This window comes from Arachis hypogaea, chromosome 17, assembly GCF_003086295.3.
Source record: "Arachis hypogaea cultivar Tifrunner chromosome 17, arahy.Tifrunner.gnm2.J5K5, whole genome shotgun sequence".
Lineage (NCBI taxonomy): Eukaryota > Viridiplantae > Streptophyta > Magnoliopsida > Fabales > Fabaceae > Arachis > Arachis hypogaea.
The window spans coordinates 132601825-132618464 of NC_092052.1; the positions used below are offsets into that span (position 1 = coordinate 132601825).

The 16640-nt window shown below is 35.2% G+C and overlaps 2 protein-coding genes across 2 annotated transcripts; one reads left to right on the plus strand and one right to left on the minus strand.

Moving 5' to 3' along the window:
- Window positions 1–4044: 4044 nt before the first annotated feature.
- Window positions 4045–4533, minus strand: LOC140180784 (uncharacterized). The gene has a single exon (XM_072222080.1). The coding sequence runs from the start codon at window positions 4531–4533 to the stop codon at window positions 4045–4047; it is 489 nt and encodes a 162-aa protein (XP_072078181.1).
- An 8664-nt stretch (window positions 4534–13197) lies between these two features.
- Window positions 13198–16523, plus strand: LOC112766401 (mitochondrial carrier protein CoAc1). The gene is made up of 7 exons (XM_025812293.3): window positions 13198–13889; window positions 14931–15016; window positions 15109–15316; window positions 15473–15605; window positions 15711–15895; window positions 15993–16121; window positions 16217–16523. The coding sequence occupies exons 1-7, from the start codon at window positions 13698–13700 to the stop codon at window positions 16316–16318; spliced, it is 1035 nt and encodes a 344-aa protein (XP_025668078.1). The 5' UTR covers window positions 13198–13697; the 3' UTR covers window positions 16319–16523.
- The last annotated feature ends 117 nt before the right edge of the window (window positions 16524–16640 follow it).

A 16640-nucleotide genomic window follows, 5' to 3' on the forward strand; every position in this document is an offset into this window, starting at 1 on the left:
TAATTAGGGCCCGGCTTGTGGGTCTTTTTATGAACTCTTTATATTTATTTTTTTGTTATATTTGTGTTGATGGCTGGTGACATTTGATCCTTAATAGGATCATAAACAACAACTTTTGTTTATTTGGTCCTTTTTGGATAGGGCCTTTAACAAAACATGGTTACTTTATTATTTGCGTGGTGATGTTTTGTTTTACCTGAAACTTTAAATGGTTTAAGGCTTTTCGAAAAACCCTTTTCTATACCTTAGTTTCATAAAGCTTTTGAAAAACTTTTCTAAGATAGTTTGACTGTGACTTCTGAAAAACTTTTTGTTAAGTAATCTCGACTTTGATTAGATTCCTATGGAAATGTTGCCGTCCTTGACCTTTAATGGGATTTTATGTCTCTCGTTTTTCATTATTTTATTCGGCTACGTTTCAACTTTGCTGTGCTTATTGAACCGTTTTCGAGATTTAGGTTATTCTTGTGATGCATTTAGTTTTGCTCGGGCTCTCTGACTTATAAGTCATTAGCTATATTGTTTCCAAGTTGTCATGATCAACTTTTATAACCTCTTTACACCAACTTGTACCTCGTCGCTTTATCTTGCCGACCATATGGATTTTTGCGCTTTTTCGAGCTTAAGTCAGTGCGTATCGTAGTAATGAAAAAATGGAAAATTTCAAGAGAAATATTATTACTAAATGTAATATGGCTTTAAAAAGATGCTTTTGCTACTAAGGGGTTGGAATTTCTGCCCCTAGCCCTTGCTGTGATGCCTCGTTAAAACCCCCTCCAGAAAAACCCTTTTTTGGGAAAAAAAAATCATGAAGTTGGAAAAAAGAGTACATCAGGGAGCGAGGTTCGCTTCTAGCTGTAATATCTCTTCATATTGCAAGCGTGCCATAACCTAGGAAGCTCGGATCCACTTAGGTCGGACACCTTATAGTATCATTTTCCTAAGACCTCTACTATCTTGTAGGGTCCCTTCCAATTTGCAGTGAGCTTCCCTTCGCCCGACTTGTTTACACCGATGTCATTTCGGATTAGAACCAAGTCATATGGGCGAAGTTTCTTCGAATGACCTTTTTATTGTATCTATTCATCATCCTTTGTTTTAGCGCTGCTTCCCTTATTTGGGCTTGTTCTCAGACTTCTAGGAGCAACTCGAGTTCTTCTTTGTGAGCTTGAACATTACCGACCTCGTCATAAAATCTCAGCCTAAGACTTTGCTCGTTGACTTCAACAGGGATCATGGCTTCTACGCCATAAGTAAGTCGAAAGGGTGTCTCTCGAGTAGTAGAATGAGGTGTAGTTTGGTAGGCCCACAATACTCGAGGAAGCTCTTCAACCTAAGCTCCCTTTGCTTCTTGAAGTCTTTTCTTAAGCCTTGCCAGTATAACTTTGTTGGCTGCCTCAGCTTGTCCATTCGCCTGGGGATGCTAGACCGAGGTGAATTGATGTTTTATCTTCATACTGGCCACCAGGTTCCTGAATGTAGAGTCGGTAAACTGAGTACCATTATCCGTGGTGATGGAGTGGGGGACTCCAAACCTAGTAATGATATTCTTGTAAAGAAACTCCCGACTTCTCTGTGCTGTAATGGTGGCTAGAGGCTCTACTTCAATCCATTTTGTGAAATAATCTATCCCCATTATAAGGTATTTTACTTGTCCAGGCGCTTGAGGAAAAGGTCCGAGTAGGTTCAGTCTCCATTTTGCGAAAAGCCACGGAAAAGTTATACTAATTAGTTCTTCTGGGAGAGTGACATGGAAGTTTGCATGCATCTAGCATGGTTGATACTTCCTTACGAAGTCGGCAGTGCCTTTTTGTAAGGTCGGCAAGAAGAATCCAGCTCAGATAACCTTTCTGGCTAAAGATCTTGCTCCAAGATGGTTTCCACAGATGCCACTATGCACTTCTTCCAAAACTTCTTCCGTCTTAGAAGTCGGGATGCATTTCAACAATGGTGCAGATATCCTCCTTCTGTAAAGGACATTTTTCACCAAAGTGTAGTTCTGTGCTTCCCTCCGGATATTCTTGGCCTCTTTTTGTTCCTCCGGTAAGATATCGAATTTTAAGTATTCGACCAGGGGAGTCATCCATCCGAGGTCTAATCCGGAAACTTCTAAGACATCTGGCTTGGTTTCTGCCTTCATGACTGAGGGTTCTTGTAGGGTTTCTTGAATCAGGCTTCTATTGTTTTTCCTTTGTTTGGTACTTGCTAACTTGGAGAGGGCATCTGCTCTGCTGTTAAGTTCCCGAGTTGTGTGTCTTACCTCGGTTTCGGGGAATTGCCCAAGATACTCCATAGTTTTTTCTAAGTACCTTCTCATATTTGGGTCTTTAGCCTGATATTCTCCATTAATTTGAGAAATCACCACGTGAGAATCACTGAAGGCTACTATTTTGGTTGCGCCAACTTCTTTGGCTAGCTTTAGACTGGCAATCAGGGTTTCATATTCTGCCTGATTGTTGGAAGCCGAAAACTCAAATTTCAAGGAGACTTCTATTTGAGTTCCTTTCGGATTAACCAATATTATGCCAGCACCGCTTTCGACTTTGTTGGAGGAGCCGTCCACATACAACTCCCAGGTCGTGGAAGTCTTCTCTTGATCTCCTGCGTACTCGACCACGAAGTCGGTGAGGCATTGAGCTTTGATAGCTGTACCTCAAGTCAAACTCGGATAGCTCTATAGCCCATTGAACCATTCTGCCCGCAACATCTGTTTTCTGAAGGATTTGCTTCATGGGCTGATTCGTCCGAACTTTTATGGTGTGAGATTAAAAATAAAGTCGAAGCCTTCTAGATGCTAATATCAAGGCATATGCGAACTTTTCAAGTTTTTGAAATTTTAGTTCAGGGCCTTATAACATCTTGCTTGTAAAGTAGACGGGGTGTTGTCCGACCTCATCTTCCCGTATTAATGTTGACGCCACAACCTTCTCGGCGACAGCTAAGTATAATACCAGCTCTTCCCCTGCTTTTGGCCGGGAAAGGGTAGGATGTTGGCTCAGGTACTTTTTAAACTCTTGGAATGCCTCTTCGCATTTAAGAGTCCATTCGAACTGGCATCATTTTCTTAGTATGGAAAAAAGCGCTAGGAATCTTAATGCTGATCCTGCCAAGAATATGGATAGAGCTACAAGTCGGCCGTTCAACTGCTGAACTTCCTTTAAACAGGTCAAGCTCTTCATTTCTAAGATCGCTTTACACTTATCGGGGTTGGCTTCAATCCCCTTTGTGTTAGCATGAATCCTAGGAATTTTTCAGCCTCCAGTACAAAGGTGCATTTATCGGGATTTAATCTCATCCCATGCTTTCTTATGGTGTTGAAGACTTGCGAGAGATCATTCAGGAGGCAGGCATCATCCTTGGTCTTTACCAGCATGTCATCTACATATACCTCCATTAGTTCTCCTAAATGAGGTGCAAACACTTTATTCATCAGCCTTTGGTATGTGACCCTTGCATTTTTTAATCCAAATGGCATGACCACGTAGCAATAACTAGCTCTGGGCATGATGAATTATGTATTCTCTTGGTCTGGCTTGTACATCGGAATTTGGTTATATCCCGAGTAAGTGTCCATGAATGACAAGTATTGATACCCCGAGCTGGAATCTACTAGGGTATCAATATTTAGTAGAGGATATGGGTCCTTAGGGCATGCCTTGTTTAGGTCGGTGTAGTCGATGCACATCTTCCATTTTCCATTCTGTTTCTTGACCAACACCACGTTTGCCAGCCAGGCTGGGTATTTGACTTCTCTAACGAAGCCTGCTTCAAACAGGGCTTGTACTTGCTCTTCGACCACTTGAGCCCGTTCAGGTCCTAGCTTCCGTCTTCTTTGTTGGATAGGTTGGGATTTTGGATGTCAGCCAATCTATGTGACATGAACTCGGGATCTATCCCTGGCATGTTGGAAGCTTTCCAGCCGAAGAGATCGGAATTTCCTTGTAAGAGCTGTGTCAGCTTCTGCTTCAGATCTCCCGTTAGATTAGCTCCTATGTTGGTATTCTTTCCGACCTCTTGCCCGATCTGTACCTCTTCAGTCTTTCCTCAAGGCTGTGGTCGTAGTTCTTCCTTAACTCGGACTCCTCCGAGCTCAATGGTATTGACTTCCTTGCCTTTACCTCTTAGGTTAAGGCTTTCATTGTAACTTTTTCTCGCTAACTTCTGATCTCCTCTGATGGTGGTAATCCCTTCTGGTGTTGAGAACTTCATACAGAGATGGGGGGTAGAAACCACAACTCCGAGCCAATTTAGGGCTGTTCTGCCTATTAGGGCATTGTAGGCAGAAGCTACATCAACGACAATAAAGTCAATGCTTAATGTCTTGGATTTTATTCCCTTTCCAAAAGTTTTGTGTAGGGGAATGAAACCCATTAGCCTAATGGAAGTGTCTCCTAGTCCGAAGAGAGTGTCTGGGTAAGCTCTTAGCTCCTTTTCGTCCAATCCCAGCTTATTAAATGCTGGTTTGAACAAAATGTTAGCTGAGCTCCCTTGATCCACCAGAGTTCTATGTAGATGAGCGTTGGCGAGAATCATAGTGATTACTACTGGGTCGTCATGCCCAGGAACAATACCCTGTCCGTCCTCCTTGGTGAAAGAGATGGTGGGGAGGTCGGGCACTTTGTTCCCGACTTGATAGACTTCCTTCAAATGCCTTTTGCGAGATGATTTGGTCAACCCTCCTCCCGCAAATCCCCCGATGTCATATGAATATGTCGTTCTGGAGTTTGCGGGGGTGGACTTCTTTGTCCATGACCTTCATCATCTCTTTTTCTTTTTCCATGATTGTCCGACCTTTTCATGAGATATCTATCTAGCCGACCTTCTATGACCAGCTTTTCTATCATATTTTTTAGGTCGTAACAATCACTAGTAGAGTGTCCATACAATTTATGGTATTCACAGTCTTCATTACGACTTCCCCCTTTTTTGTTCTTGATGGGTCGTGGGGGAGGAAGCTTTTCAGTGTGACAAATTTTCCTATATACATCGACTAGGGAAACCCGCAGAGGAGTGTAAGAGTGATATATCCTAGGCCTTTCAGTTCTGACTTCTTCCTTTTTCTTGGGCTCCTTCTCTTTTTCTTTTGATTGGTGGGGGTGCCCTATCCGCCAACTCGGTTCTCGTAACCTGGAGTTTTTCTCCATGTTGATGTACTTCTCAGGTCGTTCTTGTACATCACTTAAAGAAGACGGGTGTCTCTTTGAGATGGAATGAGAGAAGGGTCTTTCTCGGAGTCCATTGACTAGGTCCATTATCACTGCTTCAGTGGGTAAGTCATGGATTTCCAAGCACGCTTTATTGAACATTTCCATGTAGTCTCTCAAGGGTTCTCCGACCTCCTGTTTCACTCCTAATAGGTTGGGTGCATGCTTGACTATGTCCTTCTGGATTGAGAAGCGTGCGAGAAACTTGCGCGAGAGGTCGTCGAAGCTGGTCACCAACCTGGGAGGAGGACATCAAATCACTTCATGGCCGCCTTTGTTAAAGTTGTCGGAAAAGCCTTACAACGAGTGGCGTCCAACGCATCGGCTAAGTACATCTGACTTTTGAAATTACTAAGGTGGTGCTTCGGGTCTGTTGTCCCATCATACAGGTCCATGTCGGGGCTTTTAAAGTTTCTGGGAACTTTAGCTCTCATGATATTCTCAATGAATGGGTCTTCTTCTTCTAATGGGGTGTCTTCTCGATCTCTGCGAGAATCCTTATTTCGGAGATTGGATTCCAGCCTTGAGAGCTTTTCTTCAAGCTCTCTTCGTCGCTCAATCTCTCTCCTTAAGCTTCGTTCTGCTTCACGCTATCGTTCCAACTCTTGTTCTAGTTGCTCGAGTCGACCTTGGTGACCATGTAATCCCATTAGGTCAGTAGAGTGAGGTTGTCCATCTTTTCCGGGCTAATGAACTTTGGAGGAGATCCTTTTTTATCCCTAGGTGTTGGAGGGACCTTCGCCATGATGTCCTTCCGTTCCTTGTAGGGATATTATTGCCCTGTCGTTATTGACCGTGTCTTGGTGTTCTTGCTCAGACTCTGATGCGGTGTGTCCGTCTTCGTATTGGTCATCCGCCATCGTTTGTTGATCTTCCAGGTCCCCGGCAACAGCGCCAATGTTCCGGGACTTACTTAGAACCGGATGATTGGGCTTGTTTGTGAGGCCCAAGTGTTCAAGAAAGGTGGTCTCCGACTTGTCCTGCGTCAGGGAGCCGCCGTCCGAGTTGTGTGTTTGAGAAGATTGGGAGGGGAGGGTGGTACTTGGAAGACACTCTGATGCCTAAGTCAGCAAAGGGTAAAGCAGGTTTAATTGTCTTGGAACTTAGTTTTACCTGAGAGTGCTAGTGTATTTATAGGTGATGAACCAATAACCACCGTTGAAGTAGTTCCACTTCTGATGATGGATAACTGTCCCTTTATCTTAGGGTTGTTAAGATATCTCTTCCCGAAGTGGGTAAGAGATTTAAGGAGGCAGTTACTTATTTGGATAAGTGTCATCTATCAGCTCATGTCGAGTTCAACTTCGTTGGAGAAGTTGGGTGAACGGTGAAAGCCAACTTTTTGGATTGGACCTGACCATTACATTAGGTCAGGGTATGAACATATAATTAAAATAATTAATATAAAATAAATGAAAATAAATAATTTATTTTTATTTAAAAAGCATACACAAAAAATAATATACACGTCATCTATCTTTTTTTTTAAATGCATTCATGTCGTCATTTGTCCAGAAAAAAAGAGATGTTCAGTCATCATGCGAATTTTTTTAACATTGGAGACTGTCTACACATTAAATCCAATGATTAGTAAAAAGATTCTCCAATTTAATATGTTTTTATTTTTATATATTCGATTCTTAGACTTTTGCAATCATTTATTTTAGTATTTATTTTTGGCAGGAAGTGCCTCCGCAATAAGCACTGTGCACACAAGTAAATTCATTTTTCAATATTCAATTGCTGCAAATCTAATTAGCACTTCAAAAATTTGAATTGGATACTTGATGAACAATTGAATTCTGAAATATCTAATTTGGAGGCTTATGATGATGTATAAGAAGGCAGGCAATTTTATGAGCAACTTTATCCGCTTATTTGTTTACATAAAACCAATCATAATACTCAAAAATTTTCTCATTTCTCATTCCTAAATTTGAAGTAAAGATGATACTTTTAATTTTTTTTTTATTATTTTTTTTTTTTGTAAAGTGACTCATTTCTAATTTTTCGAATGGCACATATGAAATTTGGTAACATCGGTAACAGATAGTTTTTTGTTTTCTTTTTCTTTGGGCTGAACCTGTTAATAAGCTCTTCACTGAGTTCAATCTATGACAAAATACTTGAAATATTTTTCTCTGTTGGAGAACAATTTAATTGGGAACCAAACTAACCAGCACTTGTCCATTCACATCTAAATAATTTCATTTTTGTAATAAATTAATTTCATTTTCACAACAAGTAGATATCGGCCTTGCTGAACTGGATTCAAAAATAATCTAAGTGGGCTGGGCTTGACTGGACAATAAAAATGATCAAAAGAAGACAATAACAATTTCTTAAATTACCGAAAACAGTGGACCCAAAAAGGCAATTACCAAAACCTCTTATGATATTTTTAGCATCTACAAGGTTTTCAGAAGATGAACAATAACTTGACCAAAAAAAAAAAAAAAGATGAACAATATTGTTTTTTAAAAAAGGTTAAATTACATAGTGGGTCACACTCTCAGTGAAATTGTAAATTGGTCTCTACATTTTTAAAATTTGTAATTGGATTCCTAAAGAGAATTAAAATTTACAATTTAGTCCCCGCTAATCAAAAAGTATTGATTTAACAGAATATTCTCAGAATATGCTGAGAATATTTTATTAAAATAAAGAATATACTGAGAATATTCTGTTAAATCAAACACTTTTTGAATGACGGGGACTAAATTACAAATTTTAATTATTTTTAGGGACCCAATTATAAATTTTTAAAATATAAGGACCAATTTGCAATTTCACTAAAAATGTAAGGACCAACTGTATAATTTAACCTTTAAAAAATGCTATGTAGATAAAAAACATTATTAAAATTAGCCATTATATATATATATATATATATATATATATATATATATATATATATATTTTGTTTAACCTATTTTTAATATATATTTATATATTTATACTAGTAGCCGATTTAATATACATCTGATATAATTGTTTTTTTTTTTTTCCAAAAAGGGAAAATGGAAAACATTTAATGATGGACGGCTTTCATAAGCTTTGACTATGTCTAAGTTTTCATGCCTTGCATCTCCTAAATCCAAGCATCTATTTGGGGTTAATTAATTCAAAGACACATAATGAAGATGAGAAAAACAGCTGGTACTTTGTTTTCAATTCCCAAGTTCTATTTTCCCATAGGACTTCCCAAAGCAATTAACCTCATAGAAAGAAAAAAAAGTCCATGAAACAAATCGAATTGATTTGATTTGTCATGGGAAGAAATGTCCCTAATGATAACCTCTCATCATTAATACACCATCCTTTTTTGTATTTTTCATTTGTTCTTGCAGGATTAGCAGCCACCATTGCAATAATCACATCTATGTGCAGCCTTGTTAGCTTTAGAAGAAAAAAACCAGACACACTATCTGCCTCTGTTCCCTTAGAAACACTTGATCCAACCTCAACAACCTTAAATCAGGATCTGAATGACCCATCTCAGATAACAGAAACAAAAGATTGTAAGATAGAAGTAGCAGAAGAAGAAGAAGAAATCAAGGAGCTTCCTCTTCCACCAGCATTGCAGCAACCAAATAAGGACCCACCATCATTTCCATCACCCAACAAATTCAAAAGGGCCACCTCAGAACGAAAGACTCACAGTTTGAGCATAAAAGTGAAGAGGACTTTGTCCGTGGCGAAAAATTGGGATCATCATCATCACAAAGAGGAGAAGGAGAAGGAGAAAGAGAAAGAGAAGGACAACATTAAAGGGAAGTTGAAGGCAGAGGATTCAATTTGGATGAAAACAATTATATTGGGTGAGAAGTGTAATACTGATGAAGTAGAGGATCCTATAATCTATGAGGGAAAAGGAAAGAGAATCGCTGCATACCATCCAAGGAATAAATCAACCATGTCTTCTCTTGATCTTGATACTGATGCATTCTGTATACCACAACCCAAAATAATCCAACAAGAAGATACAAAATCTTAATCATTGACCAATCAAACATTATATTCTTTTATTCTTTTCTTTCCTCATCTTATTATTATTATTATTATGGAAAAGTATAGAGTACCAACATATTATCTGTCAATTTATTGTCAACAATAATTAATTATTATATTTTAAACACATATATAAAGAGACACGTCCAGAAAATATATCTATAAAGACACTTCTATTAAACACAGACATAAAAAAGACATTTTTATTAGACACATTTACGAAGACACTTCCATTAAACACAATTATAAATAAGAGTTGGTAGAAGTTAGTAGAAATATTATTGGTAACGTAGCGGGACCGGATTATTATTATTATTATTATTATTATGAGGTAGATAGTCCAAGAATCGATTCTATTATTTTGTTAACGGGAACAAAAGGGATGGTATATCAAAATATACTCTCCAAAGATTTTGACCCTTATAAAAGTGTATTTAGAAAATATATAAACGTGTGTCTCACTTTCAAGCAGAAATTCATTTTTAAATAGTTTTTTAGTTGATGTAATTCACCAAAATTGATAGCTCGAACGATGATGAACAAGGATATTGGCTAATCTCCATGCGAAAAGCCGTAAAATAACTGTGTTATAAAAGAAGACGCATACTGGTTTTCGCATTCATAATTTTAGAAATCGTAAAAAATTTCTAAGCAGAGACACAATTTTTTGTATTTTGTTGGGTTATTGTTGTATATTGTCTATCAAATGCAGCAAAAAAATTTAATGGATACACACAACTGAAAAATGAAAGAAAAAATTTAGATAATTCAAATAAGGTGAAAACTCAGGTGTAGTTATTTTTGTTAAATTATTCAATAATTTTTTACTATCAACTTCACATAAAGTTAATTATGTATCGTTAAATAACAAGAAGTATGACTAACTTTGCTTTTTTAAACAAAGAATTCAACATATTAAAGTAGAACAAACAGAACCAGCCAAACACAATAAACTGAAAATTAAAGAAAGTAACATAATAGCACAAAGAAATATCTCCATGTCATCTCTAGCATAGCCATTAATAACAAAAAGAATCCACACTTCTTTACTCGTTGCAGCTAAGCAAGGTCATGTTGATAATATTTTCTACACCTTTGTTTTTGTTTTGAAATATCTTTCTATCCAAATATTCTAAATGACCACACAGAAGTACATCAACCACCGCTTTCGATCCTCATTTTTACTCAGTTCTTCTGTCCAACTTAAAAAATCGAACTAGAAAAGACCACTATCAACTAAATACACATATCCAAGCACTCCACACCTGTCAAATAAATTCACAGCCAAAAAACAAGTAATGGCTAACCTAATAAAAATATTAAATATTTGGCAACCTTCTCTTTCAGTGACATATTAACAGTACATGGAAACACATATTGTATGGATTTCAAGCTGACCAGACTAATGGGAGAACGAACTTTCTCGTTCCAAACTCATGGGATGGTGTTGACTTAAGAACTACCTTTTGCATCCTTGTCATGTGAGGGAAAATATAAAGTAAGTAAATAACGACAAACTAAGACCAGAAGCAGCAGATGGAAATTGATGGAAGAAAAAACAGATGTCACGATATGCTGAAATAATTTTTCGAAAAAGAAAAAATGTTTATTTGCTATGGTTGTGTAACAATCTTCTTGGAAAGTATATTTTTCTTTGTTGGAATCTTAGGACAAAATGTATGGAGAAGGAGAATAGTATTAACTATTAAGGGCGTGGAGTAGTAAACAGCTGAATTATTTTTTATTTTTTTTTTGAAAAAATAGTTTAAAGAATAAATAATTAAAATAGTTTGTAAATAAGTTATTTTGTATTTGGATTTTTAATTATAAAAGTGCTTATTTTATAAAAATATAATAAAAGGCTTGTTTGGATGAGATTCTAATAAAATATCTTTTTTTGAATTATCTTTTTTTAAAAGATCTTATAGAAAAGTAAAAGTAATTTTATGTTTGCTATCTCATGTAAAAAGATTTTTTTATCTATCAATTATGTTTGGGTATAATAATATAAAAGTATTTTTTTGTTTATTTATTACATAAAAAATATCTTTTTTTTAAGAAAAAAAGATCTTTTAAAAAAATATGTAAATTACAGTTTCTCAAAAAAGATATTTTTTTATTTTTCTAATATTTTACTTTTACTACTAGAAATTTGCCAAATACGCTAAAAAATAAAAAGACCTTTTTTATTGAAAAATGATTTTTTTATTAAAATAATAGTGCCTAAATAAGCACAAAAAGTAGTAGTATTATGATTTATAAGAGAAGTCATTTTTTTTTAATTTCTCTATAAGTTCCTAAATAGCTTCTTAGAAAGCCGCAATTTCGTTTTAAAAATTGTACCAGACATTAATACTACTACTTTTCATAAGTCAAAAATTAAAAAAAAATTACTTTTAAAACTTTCTAAATAGACCCTAAATATTGGAATTCTTACTTTTAATTAAATTCGTGAGTATAATTAAAAGAATGCGGTTCTTTTAGTTTTTGTGAGTTTTTAACTAAAATCTATTAAATTTTTGTGGTAAGCTAAATAGTAATCTTTTGATAGAACAAAAAATATAACTTGCAAAATAATTTTAGTTATTAAATCAGATATCATATATATAAATATATGTGTTTAATTTATTTTTTATTTTTATTTTAATATATATTTTATAATTAATTTTTTGTGTGAACTAACATAATTGAAAAAAAAAATAAAGTGTACCTTTTAATTATATGAATTTACATTTTAGGATTTTGATTTTTGTTAAGAAATATAAATAAAATTTTTTCTGAAATTCAAATTAAATATTAAATTTTAATTTTTTGATATATTTAAATATATTAAAAAATTTGAAACTTTTCTATATTGTCCTCAGTCCTCACACTCTTTATCTAAATCTTTAATTTTTAAATGAAAAAAATCATTGAACAAAATTTCTACATTTTTTCAGCGACAAGCTTAAGTTAAATTAATGAAAATAAATTATTTCAATATTTATAGTTGATAACAAATGATTGCATATTTTATTAATTAAAATTATTTATTTTAAAACTATTTTTAAAATTCTAAACAATAACAACGACAACTACCACCATCACATATACTAGCCAGTACTAATAATAAAAAAAAGTTAAAAATAATAGTAATAAATTATAACTCACTCTATTTTCACTTAAAAATTTTGGATTCAAGTCTTATTTCTAACTTTAATTAAAAAAAATAGTTGAATTAACGAATATAATTTTCCAATTAAAAACAAGCATTTTTGGAAAAAAAAAGTAGTAACTAAGTTAAATCTAAAAAGAATTAAATTATATATGGTGATGGATTTGAATAAAATTGATGTGGATTGCTAGTATTCGTATTCATAAATAATGATATTTAGATTTATTTATTAGGAATTATTTAGATAAAGATGTTTAAAATGTTTTTTTAAAGATATTTTTTAATAATTAAAATTTAATACATATAATTGATTAAATTATGTTATTTTTGTCAAAATTAGATAAGATAAATTGCTTTGACAAAAAATCAGTAAACTATTCCTTAAATTGATCTTAATTAATTTTTTTTTTATAAAAATGACTACAATATCTCTATTATAAAAAATGACTAAAATACTTTTATTATTATTATTATTATTATTATTATTATTATAATATAAATTTTAAAAATTCTAAATCCTATTTTTCTCTTCTCTTTATGTCGTCATAAAATTAGAATTTAAAATTTTTAAAATTTTAAAAAATATATATATAATTAAAGTATTTTAATTATTTTTTATAATATAATTATTATAATTATTTAAAAAAATATTAATTTTAACCAATTTAAAATTTAATTTATTAATTTTTTAATCAAATCTATTTATTTAATCTAATTTTAACAAAAAAATATAATTTAATCACTAAAAAATATCTTTAAAAAAATCACGTTTTAAACTCCCGAGTTGATGTTAACAAGACACGGGAGGTACTCTGAACTGAACATGATACGCCTAACCCGCCTGCCCCGTCAGTATCGCAAAAAAGATACGAATCCGATGCCATTCGCCATGACCATAACCACTTTAAATTTATTTATTTATCTTTAAATTTAAATATATATAACCGCTAACTACTATAAAAAAAGAAAGAAAGCGGAGCATTCGAAACAAACACAAAAATTCAAAGGAGAACAGGTATCTGAATTTCACATACCTGTTCTCTTTCCTTCCTTTCTCTTCTTCTAAACCAAAAATCATAATATCTTCTTTTCGTTTTTATCTGTTGTGATCGGGGGGTCCTGTTCTGTTCCTTCGCTATCCGTTGTTGAAGGGAATTCTACGCTTTTGAATATCCCCAAATCTCAGGTGGGTGACGTAATCACTGCGCCATTGTTGTTGCACACGCAATTATTCTCCTTCTCCAGAAGTAGATGGGATTAGGAGTTTTATGAGCTCCAGAGTGGCATTGATTAACAACAGATTTTGATTCTTTTTCCCTTGTTGTGGTATGGATTCTTCACAATCACAACAAGGGTCTAAGCTGGCTGGTTTGGTGGAGAATGCATCGATTCAGAGGGATGGATCTCGATTGGGTCATGGCGTCCCTATCTATGTTAAGGAGCTCATCGCCGGTGGCTTCGCCGGTGCGATTTCTAAGACCACCGTTGCACCCCTCGAACGGGTCAAGATTCTCTGGCAGGTCCTCATTCTTCTTTTCTCATGTTATTTATGATTGAGGATATGAACATCATAGCCTTTATATGTGTTGTGTTGATCAAGAATTATTGGGGAGTATTTTGTTGAGAAATCATGAAACAGAACTAAGAATAAAATTGAGAATGAACTATGAATTAAACCACTGACGTGAGAAGCTTTGTTGGATAAATGCAATAAGTGATTCTATTAATGGTTTTGAACTATGGTAAGTATGTGTGACTTAGAAGTTAGAATTTACCACTAAGAGCACAATGGAAGGGGAGAGAAGTAGGGGTGGCAATGGGTAGGGTAAGGTAGGGTTTGGAGCCAACCCTAATCCTACCCGCGGGTTGAGATTTTTTATATAAACTCAATTCTATTCTAATCCTACCCGCTCTTAACCCGCGGGTACCCGACTCTACCCGCAGGTTACAAAAAAGAAACAATATTATTATATAACTTGATGATATCTTTTTTAATTGACTAAGGTTTTTTGTATTTAATGAGAGGTCTTTGGTTCAACATCCACTTAAAACATATCCATATATAGAGTGCGGATTGGTCGGGTAGGATTGAGGTTCAACCCGCACCCTACCCGACCCGCACGAGAACCCTACCCGCATCCTACCTTACCCGCTGCGGATCGGGTTGGCAACCCTACCCGACCGGGTGGGGTCGGGTTGGTATCCGCTGGTAGGGTACATGTTGCCACCCTTAGAGAGAAGTAAAGTTTGTAAAGGAAAGATGTTTGTCATGGTGCTATGGCTTAACTATGTAACTGCACTTGTCTAGTGTCTCAGTTTGTTTTTGCCTCTCCATTGGTAATGGTGGCTCTTGCTGGATACTTAAAGTTCTTGATTTTTCATCCCTGTATGTAACTTACATTGCATCAAGTTTCTTTGAGAGGCTAATAGTTCCTTTTAATTTGTCAATGAGAGTTTTCTATTCTTATGCAAGCTCATTGTTTTGTAAATGGGTTTATGTATGTTCCTCTTTAACCATTTTTTTTTAATTATAATTTTGCATCTGTTTTTTTAATCTGCAGACAAGGACAGCAGGATTTCATACTCTGGGTGTGTATCAATCATTGAAAAGGTTATCAAAGCATGAAGGATTTCTAGGACTATATAAGTAAGACTCAGATTGCACAATATGAATTATTTTTGTTTCTTGTTCTCATTGTATGTCTTGTTAACTTACTGTTCTTATGTGGTGATCTTTAGAGGAAATGGAGCTAGCGTTATCCGGATTGTTCCATATGCAGCCTTGCATTTTATGACATATGAGCGATATAAAAGCTGGATCTTGAGCAATTATCCTATGTTAGGATCAGGTCCTATTGTTGATCTCTTAGCTGGTTCCGCAGCAGGAGGAACTTCAGTAATATGTACATATCCCTTAGATCTTGCCCGCACCAAACTCGCTTATCGGGTAGGGATCTTCTTGAACCATTGTTACATCACTCTGTCCAGATTTAATTGAATTCTATACAATGTTGTACAACTAGGTAAAAGCAATAAGAGCTTTATAGGTTCTACAGTTCTATTATTGTTCATTCTGTCTCATCATTGTTCTTCAATCTTATAGGTGGTAGAGAAAAAAGGCAGTTTCAAAGATGGTGTGAAAGGAGGTCATTCTCAAACTGGTCACAACAGCATTAAAAGTGTTCTTACAAGTGTCTACAGGGAAGGGGGAGTTCGTGGACTTTATAGAGGTGCAGGTATGTTTGGTTCCTGGTGAAGAATTTTGATGCATTTCTTGCTTGCCTTCCAAATGCAATTTGTTAAGGTCATTAGTTGAAATCCACAATTTTCCGTTTCCTTAGGACCAACTATTACTGGAATACTTCCATATGCTGGTTTAAAGTTCTACACGTATGAGACATTGAAATTGCATGTTCCTGAAGAACATCAAAAGTCCATTTTGATGCGCCTCTCTTGCGGAGCCTTAGCTGGGTTATTTGGCCAGACCTTAACATACCCTTTAGATGTTGTTAAGAGACAAATGCAGGTAGTTTACTATAACTTAATATCTCATATACCATTGCCATCCGTTTGTTGGAGACTTAAGACCTTGTTTTTTACTCATCTTGTCATTGTTTGTGCAGGTTGGTAACTTGGAAAATGCAGCTCATGAAAATGCCAGATACCGAAATACATTCCATGGACTAAGAACAATTGTTCAAAACCAAGGGTGGAGACAGTTGTTTGCAGGTGTAAGCATCAACTATATAAGGGTATGCGAGCTTTGACTTTGAGTATTACATTGCCTTTTTTCACATAGTATTATCTGGTATATTTGATCTGAAAGGGTCCATGCTGTGTTTCACAGATTGTTCCTTCAGCTGCAATAAGTTTCACCACATACGACATGATGAAGTCTTGGCTCGGCATACCACCCCAACAGAGGTCTCGATCAGTTTCCACTGGATGATTCATTCCATAATGCTCTATCCCTGACAGCAATGTTACGTTGCCATTTTCTGATTTCTTTACAGGAAACCCTTTTGATTAGTGCTCAAGTTTCCTTCACAATGATGATAGTTGATACACATTAATTCTTTGACCCCAAATGTATAGATTGGTCTGTAATTCACGATGCTATTCAATATAGTAGTAGTTATTACCTTGTGATTTTATATTCTTGGTTATTTTATATCACATATTCACATGCTAATGTGCTGCATGGACAATATTTAAAAAAAAAATAAAAACACATGCACACACATACACAAAATAGTGTTTCCCCATTGAAC